The sequence below is a fragment of the Pithys albifrons genome, chromosome 16 (assembly GCF_047495875.1).
Source record: "Pithys albifrons albifrons isolate INPA30051 chromosome 16, PitAlb_v1, whole genome shotgun sequence".
NCBI classification, from domain to species: domain Eukaryota; kingdom Metazoa; phylum Chordata; class Aves; order Passeriformes; family Thamnophilidae; genus Pithys; species Pithys albifrons.
This window is the reverse complement of record NC_092473.1, coordinates 6,934,031-6,948,723: the sequence shown is the minus strand read 5'-3', so window position 1 is coordinate 6,948,723 and position 14,693 is coordinate 6,934,031. Positions and strand designations below refer to the sequence as shown.

Here is a 14,693-nt window from a genome sequence, read left to right as displayed (position 1 = left end):
TTGGCAATCCCGGGACTGGCACGGCTGCTGTGCGGGGAGGGGGATGCGCGTACAGGGATTCCGGCACGGGGATGCTGGCACAGGGATGCCGGCACTGGGATACCTGCCCAGGGAAGCCGGCACAGGGATACCCGCCCAGGGATGCCCGCCTAGGGCTGTCCGTCCAGGGATACCCCCCTAGGGATGCAGGCACAGGGATACCCGCCCAGGAATACTCATACCCTCCCAGGGATACACGCCCAGGGATACCATCCCAGGGATGCCGGCACAGGCACCTCCGCTCAGCGATCTCCGCCCAGGGAAGCCGGCACAGGGATCCCCGCCCATGGATGCCCGCCCACGGCTGCCCATCCCGCGTGTCCCGGCCGCAGGCGGGAGCGCTCCCGGCGGGCCGTGCGCGGCTCGGCGCGGACGTGGCGGCAGCGGGTTGGCGGGCGGAGGGGCGGCCCCGCCCGGCCGGGCCGGCGCTCAGGGGCGGGCGGTGACAGACTTGTGCGAGCGGGAGCGGCCCGGGCCCCGCCGCCCGACCCGGCCCTGCCCTGCCCGGCGCTGCCCTGCCCGCCCCCCCGGCCGGGCCATGTCGGTGTCCGGCCCCGGCCCCGCGGCCGCCCCGCGCCTGCGGCCCCGCGCGGCGCTGATGGCGCGGCGGCCCGAGCTGCTGTGCGGCGCGGCCATCGTGCTGGGCTGCGCCTTCCTCGTCGCCCTCAAAGTCACCTGCAGGTACCGGCGGGGCGGCGGCAGGCACGGGGCTCGGCCCGGGGGGGGCTGCGCTGCTGGGCCCGCTCGGGGCCGCGGGGGCCGCGCGGTGGTCCCGCCGTGCCGGGTGCCCGGCCGTGCCCGGGTCGGGTGGCAGACCCTCTTCGGCCCCCACGACACGCGGTGCCCACGACACGCGGCGTCCATGGCAACATGCGGGCAACGTGCGGGCAGGACGCCGTGTCCCCTCCGCGCGGGGCGCGGGTGCGGAGGGCGCGGCGGCGGCTGCGAACACATTTGCCCCCTCGGGGTTGGCGGGGCACGGGCAGTGTGAGGGGTGTGAGGAGCTGCAGGGACAGGTCAGAGGAGGGACCAGGCTCTGCTCGGCGGGCCCAGCAATGGGACAACAGGAACGGGCAGGAACTGATGCTTAGGAAGTTCCACATGAACATGAGGACGAACTTCTTCACAGTGCAGTGACCGACCACTGGAACAGGGATCAGAGAGAGTGTGGAGTCTCCTCACTGGGGTTATTCCAGAACCATCTGGACACAATCCTGTGCCATGTGCTCCGGGATGACCCTGCCGGAGCAGGAAGGTGGGACCAGGTGACCGCTGTGGTCCTTCCAGCCCGACCCTGCGGTGACGGTGACAGCCCCGCTGCTGGGACAGAGCTCCGTGTGCTCCTCCAGCGCAGCGGGAACTGGCGTGTCACTGCGGGCTCGGGGGCTGAGCTCTGCCCGGGGCAGATGGATCTGCGATGGCTCCTGTGTTGCCCCTCTTCAGGCAGGCTGTTGGTGTGGTTTTCCCCCCTGTGATGGCGCTCCCCTTGGAGCTGGAGCTCCCTTGTGTGCACAACTGTGTCTGTTCTGTTTGCCGAGCGCTGCTGTCCTTGGAGCCGGGCGCGGAGACGGGAGGGGTGTTGGGTCAAGGTGACACTTACGTGATTCAGGTCACACGATCTTAATTTAAGAACATCTGTTGCACTTGGGGTTTAATTCTGAGAATGGGAGAGGCCATAGGGAACTGTAGCCTGTCCTGTATGTTGTCCCTGTTGTGCAGAATCAAAGTTTTGTTCCAATGAACGCTTAACTCTCAGGTAATGCTTCTGACAAATGCTAAGGCCTTCATTTCTCAGCAATGCACAGAGGATGTATTATTTGAATCAGAGTGAATTCTAAGTCTATCAATGAGTGTCTCTGAGTAGCTTCTCTTCCAGCAGTTTGTGTCTCAGAGTGGCCAGATAATGTAGATGAAAGTGTAAAGCTCTTTCCATGTTTCAGAATGTGTGGTGAAGGATTTCTGGACATAATCACCTCCCTGATTATTAACTGTCCATTACTAAGGAAATTATGCATGTTCCTTTGCTTTACTGCCAGCTCCGTTTGCAAGCTCACAGGTGGCATGTGCTTCTTGACACCCATCCTCTGAACAGGAAGTTTGATTAAAGGGGTTTGGCTTTTCAGATTGTAGTTAAATAGACAAACTAATACCAGATATTCCCTGTTTGGTTGCGGTCAGAAATTCAGAAAATTCAGTGGTAAAAATTTCATGTGCAATTAGGAGGATGGTTAAATGCATATGTTCACTGTGAGCATAGGACTTAGTTTTTCACCATGTCAGTAGGATTTACAAGCAAGACTCAGCACTACAGCATAGTTACTACCACTAACTATTCTTACAGTTTATGTCTTTCAAGATCAAGGAATAAAAAGTATGGAAAGGAAAAACTCCTTTACTAAAAGGCAATCCATTTGTGGGGTTTGAGGTGTTAGAGGTTTATAGTGATTGAAGGAATAGCCAAGTGAGACCTGACCTAGCATGGATTATTATAGAAAGCCTGTGGTTTAGAACCCGAATTATTTCTGGCACTATGCAAATGTCTTTCAGACAACTGAGCTCTGAGGACCTTGCAGCCAAAGGGACTGGTCCTGCAGGCACTTGCATGTGCTTCCCTTTATTACCAGGGTGTTCTGTTGAAAAGAGTAAGTTTTTGTAGGCTCTGAGCAGCAGGTAAATAACACCATCAGTGTTTTAATTTATATGTGTATAACTTTTAGGGGTTCTCTTAGTAAATCTGGGTATTAAGTCAAGGTATTCTGTTACGCATTTGGCATTGCAGGGGGAGGCACTACTGAGCAAGTCACCTTAAGCAGCTGGTGGCTTTTGATTTTTTTATGTTTTGTTTTCTAATAATTACTGGACTTTTTCATATTTGAAGGTAGTTGTGTAGTTTGTGACTCACTCATGTCATGGGACTTATGCTGATGTGTATTATTAACATTGTCTTGCAATTTGGAGCCAATTCAATATTTCATTTTTAAGGCTTGTGCTGTAACTCTTGAACAAATCATCCCCTTTCTGTTTAATTCAGTAGGGAAAGCTTTTAAACATGTGGAGTTTGGTCATTTTCATTAAACTAGTAGAAGAGGAGAAATTCTAGTTCATGTCTCCTAAGCAGTAGGTGTGAGACCAGCACTTGCTGCTGTGTTGTGCTTTCAGCAGCTGATGGGTGTGTGTGACCTGTGAGCCAGAGCTCACCCAGAGCTGGGTCCTGCCCAGCTGGCAGACGGAAATCACAGGAAGAAGCTGCCAGTTTGGATAGACACAGAGGGCAGGAATGGGAGGGAACCAGAGGTGACTTAAACCCCACGTTTTAAGGGTTGGGGAAGGAGGTGCTGGGTTGTTGGTTGAGGCAAAGGGGAAGAAACAACAGTAGAAGTCCATTGAAGAAACTAGATTTTTGATCTGTGTGAAAACACAATGTTGTGAGTAGTGGAATTAATCAATTATGAACATGAGGTACCATTTTCAAAATTCTAGATTTATAAGCAAATATTTTCCCTTATGTACAAATTAATAATTTCCATAACTTTTTGAAAATATACTGGGAGCAGTTCTAAATGTTGAGCTTTAAGTGTGTGCTTAGTAGCCTGGAAATGAGAGAAGAGTGTGTTTTTTTGCTATATTGTAAAAACAAAGGTACTTTTTTAAAACCAGAAAGATTCTAAAGTTCGAAAATGTGGCAGAGTTTTAGGAGGTTGTGAGCTGATCAGTGTTCAGGACTCAGTAATTCTATTACGATTACTAAAATTTTAACCTGAGAAGGATCAAATATCAGGTAATAAGATTTTTGGATTAGCTTTTTAGTGCAACACAAAGTGAAGAAACGCACAATGTTTCCTAAATCTTCCTGTCACGTTACAAACCGTGGCAAAATTGAGCATTACAGTGGTGTGGTCCAGCTTTCAGTCTGACTTGCTCTAGTGTAAATATAACTAGTGGAATTTTTTAAAATTAAGAGAATATAAAAAGGGAGTATTTGCATTTAAGGCAGTTTGTACCATAGCAACTTCTGAACTTTCTGGAAATGCTGAATTCTGGTTTGTTTGATTGCTTATTTAATAGAAAATGGTTTCTTGGGTATTTGGTTTATTTTCTTAGTGTTACTAGTCAAAATCATTTCTCTTAAGAAACTTAATCTGTCCTAATCTCTTTAAATTTAGACTCTATTTTTTTATTTGTTCCTTACATGGAAGAGAAAATGTGCCCTAAACAGTTTGCAGTCCCTGCTCTGGTCAGTAAAATAAACTTAACACACATTTACATGTTTTTGTCTAACAAAATATAAAAGAAGTGTAGAATACTTTAAAATAAAGCATAAGGCAGGGTACTAGACTGTGTCCATCACAAAACTTTATGACCAGTGTCTCTTTTCTTATCAGGGTGCTGTTACCTAAAGTACAAGTGTTAAAAGAGGATGAGGCCAGGGAAGAAATCCAAAGAAATCACTCTTCCTGGTAATTCTGTTCTCTGTGGCAGCCAGCCCTGAGAGTGTGAGCTAACGTCCCCATAGACATAGTGCATGGTCCCACAGTGTGACTCTAAAGCTTGGGCAGTGTGATCCTGAGATTTTTATGGTGTTTCCTGAACCTAACTCAGATAATGTGAGTTGTAATTGCATCACTTTCTAGAGTTTTGTCATTGCATGACCTTTACTAAGAATAAAGATTACAGCTTTGGGCACACTTTTTCAACTGCTGCTGGACAGTCTCCATAACCACTGTTAACCCTCTCCCTGCAGCCGAGCCAAAGATGTCACGATGCCAGCAAAGCTCCCCGTGAGCTTTTTCTCACCAAGGTCTCCAGTCATTGACCTGTTCCGGGGGCAATTGGACTACGCGGAGCAGCTCCGGCAGGACTCGGAGATCGTGCTGTTCTTCTTCTACGCTCCCTGGTGTGGGCAGTCCATTGCAGCAAGGGAGGAGATACAGCTCGTGGCCAGCAGGCTCTCAGACCAGGTAACTCCAGAGAAGACACCAGTCTGAAAGATGACTTGATGGCTTTTCAAGTGTCCAAACTGATGTTGATCTCTGTGTTCCCATGGGAGCCGGTAGGACTTGAATGGCCGCATGTTGGGTTACTCAGCCGATGGTCTTAAATTTTAATTTAGCACAGAGAGTGTTAGAATAAATGGAGACAAGCTGTGATTCCTGCTCAGTCGTCTGTTATTTCTGCTCCTGAATGGGGAACCCTGCAAGTTTTGTGTTGTAAAGTGTTGTGGGTTTCCATCTGCAACAATATGGTGGTTCTCCTGGTCCTGGGGCTTAGTCCATTACCTAGGAGAAAATGAGCTCCTCTGCTGCCCCTGACCACGTGGTCCCAGACAGCCCTAAAAGGACCACACAGAGACCACAGCAGAGGGAGGAGAGAGTTTATTGCTGCAGGTCAGGGTTTATATGGACCTTGGAGGGATCCAAAATCCACCAATAGGAAACAAGAGGGGGTTTGGCTTTGAGTCAATGGGAATCAGGGGATTTACATTCAATAGCAAGGGGTTAGGTAACATGCATGTTGCAACTTCCCTCCAGACTCCTGAGATATCTCAAGGGACCCTGGAAAGGAGAAGCAGAGACTTTGTGTGTGAAAAAGACGTTTAAACAACCATTTTATACATTTAAACAACCTTAAAAACATCAGTTGTTAAGGCATTAGAGGTGGCTTCTTCATTCTCTTCACAGATCCATTTCTGGCAGGATTTTCTCCATTCAAAATATTGTAAATCAATTCCAACAGTAAAGTACTCTCAGATTTATTCACCTGCTTTGAGACAGAAATTTCCTGGAGTTTGTTTCCTTCCTTGGAGAGTCATATAAGATTGTAAGCTGTCCAGCAGTTGTGTACTTGTGAACACTTCAAAGGTACAGCTGTCCTAAACCTCCATTCACTGAGCTCCAGTCTGCACATAAAGTAGCTAATGTGGATTATGATTAAATTATCAAGTTTGAAGGATTTATATTAAGAACCATAAAAACTAGAAGTAATAGTGACCAAAAGGATTGCTGTTGTAAAATGACAAAAAAAATTTCATTGTGTAATAGAATTAAGAGGAACAGATATGGAATACTTAGTTGAAAAGGCCCTGAAAATAGCAGTTGGAATGGATTGGAAAAAGTACAGCTGGGATAAAAAGTCACTTTGTTAGCTGTGAATTTTTTCCTGCTTTACAGGTGCTGTTTGTGGCTATAAATTGCTGGTGGAACCAGGGGAAATGCAGGAAGCAGAAGCATTTCTTTTATTTTCCTGTGATACACGTATACCATCGGAGGTAAGTTCGCATATGTATGGTCTGGGGGTTTTATTGTTGTTTTGGGGAACAGAGATATCATATAAAATGCTGCATTTTGAAAATGTTACATTTATGGCTGTAGTAAATAGCTGCAGAGGAGGAGATTCTCTGTGAAGCTCATCCTGTGTGCTACTCAGGTGCCAGGTGGGGCTGTAAATGTCAGTTAAATGACATGGGCAATTCTTCATACTTAAGGAAATTTTGTTTTTCCTCTGCGTCTTCTGGAAATTCTGCCTCCAATGGAAAGTAAAGAATTCAGAGTTATATATTGATTTCAGTTTTCTATTTGCTCTGTAGATGGATTATATCAACTGCTCCTAATTGGTTACAGCACTAAAGAAGGTACCTGAGGGTTGTTGAAGTTAATAGAATTTAAGTGCGTATTTAAATGGCACTGTAAACTGAAGACCTTCTAAATTTAAACCTTGGACTCACTTTTTTATGCTCCAAATGTTGAGATATCATATAGAACGTTACATAATCTCATTTTTATTTTTTAGTATTTGTATATATTACCCTTTTTTTTTGCTCTTTATGTGGAGCATAAGGTAAGGAAGCAGAGTTTCTAATGCTGTGTACGATAGTGCATCCCTGCATTGGACTTTTGCACTCTAGTCTTGAACTGCAGCTCTCTCATTACAGAGGCTGCTGATGTTTGTTTAGAGGGGATTTATGTATTGAGGAGTAACAGTCCTGGCTTTGTTAACTGAACTTGGAATAGACACAGGTGACACTGGCACAACTCAAACTGTAGTACCAGAACCTTCCAATCCCACTTGGATGTACATTGACTTAAACTTACTGAATCTTGAAATTACAACACAATAGATGGGTGCACTTGGGTATTATCAGTAACTTTAAGCAGAGTTGCAGCAAGATGAGCTGTGAATCCATACTGATACTTCATAAAAACCCCAAAGGGCAATGCAGTCCTTGTGCCTGAGGTATTAAACCTTGAATGTGGTGCCCTGGGCATGTGACATGCTGGAGCACTGCGTGTTGCTGGGAGGAAAAGGTTTGTAATAAACCACTGGAGGATGTAGAATAATCCAGTGGGCTCCAGAAGAATTTCAGAGCACCTGAATGCAGGTATGTCAGCCTGAGTCTGATATTTTCCAAAGTGTCGGTACAAACTATACAAGCCATATTAAAAACGCATCTCATTATATTCTTCAGTGGAAATGGACTAATTCTTCATGCTTTTTGTGTATGATTTCATTTTGGACAATGCTGCTTTGTCCAACCTGCTGATGGTAAATCAGGTGCAGGATTTCAAGGGCTTAAGGGGAACCTCTGGAAATTGTAGCTGCAAGACCCAGCCCACCTTGTGTTTTAGCACTACCTATTGTGGTGTGAGCTGTTTTATGAGATGGCTGGGGGGAAACTCTAGATTTGCTGACTCTGTTCATCAGCAGTGGGACTGGATTTATCCTTGCTTTACTGATTGCTTCTCATAGAAGTCTGTGTAAAAATACTGCACCTTTCTAGATTATACTGTTTGAGATACTGAAAAATCAAGGGAAAATCGTGATATTTTTCAGATCTGTATTTTTAAGTCACATGTAAGTAAGTCACATTTATTAGTCACAGGGACCAAGGGGAAAGATATGTATATGATCATATAGTTTATACCTGTGTTTTACCAACTTTAATGGGACTCGGATGTGCTCTCCATCCCTGTGTCCTCACCAACACACTGCCCCTTCCCTCAGACAGTGCATCAGTGGCTGGGATTCCTGTGCTGAGCTTCCCTCTGGTATCTCAACTCCCCATCAGCCACCAAAGCCACTGGTAAAGCACAGAGCAATTCCCCAGAGGCTGAGCATGCTGTGTAACTCCCCTCTGCCACCCCCAGCAGGGACTCATTATTGTTAAATTAAGTCTTAATGTTCTATTATTTTTTTTGGTACTAGTTTTGGACCAATTGAATACAAAGGCCCTATGAGTGCTGTTTATATTGAAAAGTTTGTTCGCCGGGTGATGACACCACTACTCTACATCTCGTCTCGATCAAAATTACTAGATTTCCTCTCAAATTATGAGGTACTTGTCTCTCTTCTCTAGCTTTACCACTGTGGTTCAGAAAGAGTTTGACTTGTTTAAGGCTTAAATTTGATCTGCTCCAAAGCACCAGTTTCTTTTCAGGATCCTGAAATCAGTGCCCTGTAAATTTGTTAAAATCATGAAAATATGAAATGACAAATTCATAATGTTGGTTCCCTGTATAGTTACTCTTATGATTTAGTGATGCTCTTAATTTACAGTACTTCAGTATGTAGGGACAACAGTCAAAGTTGTCACCTCACCAAAACATTATATATGAACAAGAAGGGAGGGAGAACTCTTTCACAAAAATCTTAAGTCTATGTTGGGACAGCATTTGAAAAATATAGAACCATTACTTTAATTTTTCAAGGAATGTTAAACCTTTCTAGTAGGATAAGTCTGTTAAGTAAATACAAATGTGAAATCAGTTGAAATAAGAGCTCCTAACCACTTTGTATGGGATAACTTCATGGGTTTAATCCACTGGAACATGATGTTTTATTAATTTTCATTGTGGTGTTTTCAGGGGTGCCAAGACTGGTAGCAATACTAGTGGATTAATAACTTCCAAATAGAAAACATGTGCTTACAAGAGAGCCCTTTAACTGTTCAGTTCTGTAGTGCTCAGTGGAGAAATACTTCCCCCATTCCTGTGCTTGACATTCTCTGGCTCCAAATGCCAAATCTCTGTTTATGTTCAGCATTTGTTGATTCTTTCCTTTTCTGAAATGGCCCAAGAATAGAGTCAGGTCTGTCCTGGTGCCCCACAGTCATTTAAGGCTGAGGTTTTGTACCAGAGCATTCACTGGTGCTCAGTGTGTTGCCTCTGTAAAGTTAAGCAGGAAGAGGAGAAGGGGATATAAAAATAACAGGTAAGATGGAAGAAATAGAATTGTTTGTGAAGGTGGATGGAGAGGAGAACATGGTCAAGCCCAAGGGAAAAGTTAGTTTTAAACCAGAAATAAACAGGTTGTTTCATAATTTTAAACAATTAGAAGTGTGGGTGGTTTCTAATGTCTTCCATGCAAGTTGAGAAACTTTATAGCATTTGCAGGGGAAGATTCAATCCAGGAGTGACTCCCGTGATTCAGAAGTTTGAGGAACAGAGCAGATTGCAGGAAGTGCACGAATGGCACAAACTAAAGGCTGGTTTGAGACCCTTGGCTGTGTCTACCTTTGATTTTTGATCTTCTGTATATAAAAATCACTAACTTTTAGCAGAAGGGAAAGGACAGAAGACTGTCAGGGATTGCTCACTGGGCACTTTGACCACTGCCTACTGCTGGATCATGTTTTTGTGGTTTCTTCATTGCAAAGCTGATTAATTTGATGCTCGTAAATAATTTCTGAGATTTGCCCTGGTCAGTGTCTGATTTTCAGCCCCGTCTTCTGCCAGCAAGTGGACTCTGCAAACACAAAGCAATGCTGGTGAACAGAATCCAGCTAAGTGTAAGGACAAGTGGTGTTTGTTCCTTAGTGTTTTGTCCTTTCCTCGACCCCATTACGACTATCGTGACATGCTGTATTCCTCTCACAAGAGGGCGCTCAAGGCCCGTGAAAACAGTTTGGGTTGAAGATGCCGAAGTTAAGAGGGGCCTTTTCTGATACTATTTAAACTTGGTTTTCTGTGGTTGGGGAATGATAGTAGTGCAAAATTAGAACTGGATAAAATTTAGAATTTAGTTTTTGAGCGCAAGGAAAAATTCCATTTGGAAAGCAGTTAAAATCTTGGAATGTATAGGAGGATCTGAGAGGAGAAAGGTACCCAATTCCTGCCATAACTCAAGGTACCTCGAAGTACCTGTAATCAGACCTCGATTGTTTTCTCAACTGCAGAGGTGGAACAGTGTCACTTTAATCCAGACTGGCCCATCTCATTGCTCACTGCCTAAACCCGCTGGCAGTGCCCTCTCCTCCCGAGGCACAGAGGGGAACATGAAGCCCCTGCAGTCAGACAAAAAGCTTCACTCATTTATGAAAATTAAATGTGCCCAGGGAGCACATAATTTTCTGCCTTCAGGAGGGTTGGTCTCTCTGGGGTGTAGCTGGTGTGTGTCTTAACATGCTGTCAGCTTTCTGCTTCTCTGCAGTTGTGTGGAAATGCCTGCTGAGCATCAGCCAGCTGGGTCGGACCTGGCACAGGAGGGGATTCACCTTGCCCTTGTGTGGGGTGTGTGGTGCCCATTAATTATGGTGTGAGCATTTGCTTTCAGTTCTGGATACACAATGTTTTCAACATCCTTGGAAAATGAGCAGACTCTTACTTGTAAATTTAATTAATATCAATCAACAGTTTCTGTGCAGTTCTACAGTATAGATTTAGTGGTATGTAATATTGGTTCTTTGGTCCCCCAGAGAAAACACATTCCTTTCCTCTTGCTGTTTTCTTTCTTGTGTTCACAGATAAAATGAGGCAAGAATTGCCTGCACAAGTCTGAGATTCTTTAAAAAAATCATCTCCCTTATTTGAATGCAATATAGCCAAAACATTTTTAAAAAGTTACACACTGGGATAGAAACAACTTGATTGAGTATTAAAAACATTTATCTGATTGCAAAAGCTAATCAGTAGCTGTGTTTTTTCCCTGTTCTCTCTTCCCAGTATTTCACATTCATTGGCCTTTAAATTTCAGAATTCTTTCATAGCAGAATCAGTTAATACTGTCTTTCTGTGACTCTTCCAGCCAGCTGTGGTTTCAGTGATTCCACATAAACTTTGCAATTCTTTTTCCTCACCCTTCTCTCCCTTTTCTGAAGTGCTTATAGGAATGTTGAACTCTGTGAGTATCAGTACACAGCCTGAACTCCATGAGTTCAGTACACAGCCTGCCTGACTTTATCTGGCTGCTGAAAACATTAATTTCTATCTGTAGTTTTTTCTCTTTTCTACTGATCTAGAAAAGGACCTTCCATGTTATTGCATACCACCTTAGTTTCTTCCAGGGTGCTTGGTAACTTCTTGTAGACTTTGTGGAATTACAGCATTCTGCATGGAGTAAATCATCTTCATGCTTGCTCAGCCTTTCAAAGAACTGATGGATTTGAGGCATGGTTCAGGAATAAAACCATGGTGGAAGTTCTCCAATAAAAATTACTCAAATGAAGATCTCTGATAATTCTAAAAGTTTCCATGAAATTGCTGTTTCGTAATTATTGAGATTCTTGTCAAGTCTGTTATTTGATTTAATTGCATCACACATGTATTCCTGTGGTGTAGACACCAAGCAAGAAATAGGCTCTACTACAATTAATGATGTTGTATTTCCATATATGAGTTTCATTAGGAGATGGTACTAATGACTCTGCACTGTTGACATCTTCAGGTTTGTTCCGAAGCCTTTCCTACAGGCACTTGGTTTGAGACAGGGATGAAAATCGTTTCATGGAAAGGAAAGCTCCAGCAAGCTCTGTTCTAGCAACACCAACACTCCTAACGCTCCTGACCCCCCCTGTGCCCCATTCCAGTGTTTTACCCTCCAGCTTCATACACAGCAAGTCATACCTTCCTCAACTAACTATTCCTGACTGCCTGCAGGGAGAGGGTTACCCAGAACTCACAGAGGGGGTTGCCTGGTCATCAAAAACAGCTTCTGTGTAAAAAACTCATAACCTGTTCACAAGCAGCTGTTCCTGCAGCACTTCTGAGTGTTTGGGAGGCTCTTCCATGAAGTGGGAGTTGTTGCTGACAACCTCCTCTTGGCCTACTTGCATTGCAAACTGAGAACCTCATATTTACTTAGAGGATTCTCTCCTTTGAGACGTGAATCTCACTTGCACACAGTAGGAATTGGTATTAGTTGCCATCACCTGGAGGTGTTCAGCTTTGTGAAATGAGCAGAGCAGTTGCTGTTAGCAGCTGAATCTCTTCATTCTTACAGAGTGGAAAATTTTCGTGGTAGTTGAGAAAAAATACAGCATTTTAGTCACTTCATTCTGTATATAATTGCCCCTGTAATGGCAAAAATTTTAACTGGTCATTAACAGGACATTAATTAACCAGATTAGTGATCAGGCAAATAGCATTAGTAGATATTCTCCCACTACAATTCATTTTTTAATTGGAAAAATGCTTTCCACAAACTTTCCTGTGGAAACATTCTTCACAGTCTGGAAGTCTTAAACTGCTGTTATTGTACAACAGAACTGACAGTCAGAATCAGAGCGTTACCTTTTTTAAATAACCTAAATATTTCTACATCTGACTTTTGGCTTCTTGTCACTGTCTCTTTTGACTCTTCTTTATTCACTGTTTAGTTCCATAAGGTCACTTGGTGCAGGATTAGCATTCAAAAATGGTCCTAGAAAATTAAAAACTACAATTCTGATAATCTTATCTGTTTCCCTGTTTTGGTTCACTTGAATGCTTTAAAAGTTTTTTAAAAGGGATTGATTCTTTTTACTGTCTTAATTGGGAACAAGGAGAAAAATATAAACATTAATTACCAGCCTGTTTGTTGTTTAAAAAAGAACACTGAATGCTATTACTTTTCTGTATTTTTTCACTACTATTTCATTTATATTTTTATTTCCTTCTTGGCAATTATTGTTGCAGAAATTTCACTAACTGCTTGTATCTCATTTTTATTATTGATAATTCTCTTGGGGTACCTTGTAAGGAATCTTTATGAACAAGGGTTCTTGTGTTTAGCATTCATTACTGAAAGAGAATTCCTGCCTTAAAAGAGCAGGTCATGGGCTGGAATGGGCAGTGTTGTTATTGGTGAACATCCTCAGATCACTGATTCATACTGACTGAGGTCAATTTGTATGGCTGATATGAATAACTGATTTCATATTAATAACAACAGGTAAAATGTATGTTCATATTTTTAAATGAAATTTAAATTTTTAATATGTAAAACTCAACAGAAAAATAAAGTCTGAAATACCAAATGAAGATATTTATGTGAGACTATATTTGCCACACAAATGGGTACTCGGTGAGTCTGGAATCCTTTATTCCACTGCAGTCCCTGGGATGCTCTTGCTTTGCGTATCAAATGCTTTCTGTGTGCACTGGTGGAACTGGGAAATAAATAAAATAACCAAATTCCTTCACTTACTGTGTCCTGAAAGTTTATTAAGCCAATTTGAGCAATGCATTAAAAACATAATTTAATACTAATTTTTAATGGATTATATTTTGGAAAATTTAAAACCAAAATTTAACTGAACCATTGGAACAAGAGAAGTCTAGACTGTGCACCTCTCTGTTCCAAGTCAGCTTCTCCCAGACTCTCTTCCTGAATTTAATGTGAAGTCATTCACCTGGAGAAAGCTACTGGCCTATTGAAGGATGAGTCTTTTAAATTTTGGATTGTCTCTTTGGCAATTTGAAAAACTTTCTGGATATGCAGATGGGCTGTGGGGCTGTCATTATGTTTGTGTAGCTGGTCTCTCACTGACTCTTGCAGGATACTCTGAAAGGGTTTGCACTGACTGATACCTTAAAGATGGGATGGTCACTTGGCTTAGCAGTTCGGGTTTTCACACACAGAGTGTGAACTCATTTGTAGTTGCTAATTATGTGCAATGTCATGAAAAATCGAGGTATTACTGCTTAAGTTGTTTATATTCTGGAAAACCACATTTGCCATTCCGTGTCTTAAAGAAATCTTTTTGATGCTTTTGTTTCTTGCCTTGGTGCTGGAACTGCCTCAAAAAATAGTTGCAAAGCAAATATTAATTGTTTCTGGTGAACTTTAATCGCTAAATGCGAAATATGCCGTTAGAAACTTGGCATCCATTAACCCCTCTCTCATACATGGCTTTTAAATGACAACTTTAGAACTGTTTTCTGTTCAGTCTTTATATATGAATTTTTTTCTTGCAGCATAAAGTGCCTTTTCTTCAGTAAACATTATTGTCTCTTAAGAATCTGTTGTGTTTTATTGTAGGTGAATAATTGCTGTGTCCCATATATTTATACTTGAAAATAGCTTAAATAGCTCTAATTCTTATTATTTCAGCCTGGAGTTCTGGGATATTTTGAGTTCAATGCTTCACCTCAACCACCTGGTTATTTAACATTCTTCACAGCAGCACTACATTCATTAAAGAAAGGTAAAAGCTGTGTTTTCGTAATTTAAGGCATCTGTGAATGAGTTGTGGGTTTTTGCAATATTGTGTAACTTGAGAATTAATCTCCTCTGTGTGTTTTTGATGTTGATCTAATTATGAGACTGTCGCATTCCAGTGTGAGGATTGCTTACATAAAAAGCTTATTATGTGCTGAGCCATCATGGAAAAAAGTGAATGACAGGCTGCTGTTCTGAGACACATTGGCAGAGAGTTTCCTCAAACATGGTGTGGCTGCAGCCCA

At 43.0% G+C, this 14,693-nt stretch overlaps 1 protein-coding gene across 1 annotated transcript in view; it reads left to right on the top strand.

The window, feature by feature from the left end:
* The first annotated feature begins 468 nt into the window (after window positions 1-468).
* Window positions 469-14,693, top strand: part of TXNDC11 (thioredoxin domain containing 11) — a 28,138-nt gene continuing 13,913 nt past the window's right edge. The window contains exons 1-5 of the mRNA XM_071570775.1: window positions 469-720; window positions 4,781-4,997; window positions 6,207-6,304; window positions 8,239-8,368; window positions 14,341-14,434. Coding sequence (XP_071426876.1) covers window positions 578-720; window positions 4,781-4,997; window positions 6,207-6,304; window positions 8,239-8,368; window positions 14,341-14,434 — 682 coding nt within the window. The 5' untranslated portion in view covers window positions 469-577. The remainder of the gene's footprint in view (window positions 721-4,780; window positions 4,998-6,206; window positions 6,305-8,238; window positions 8,369-14,340; window positions 14,435-14,693) is intronic.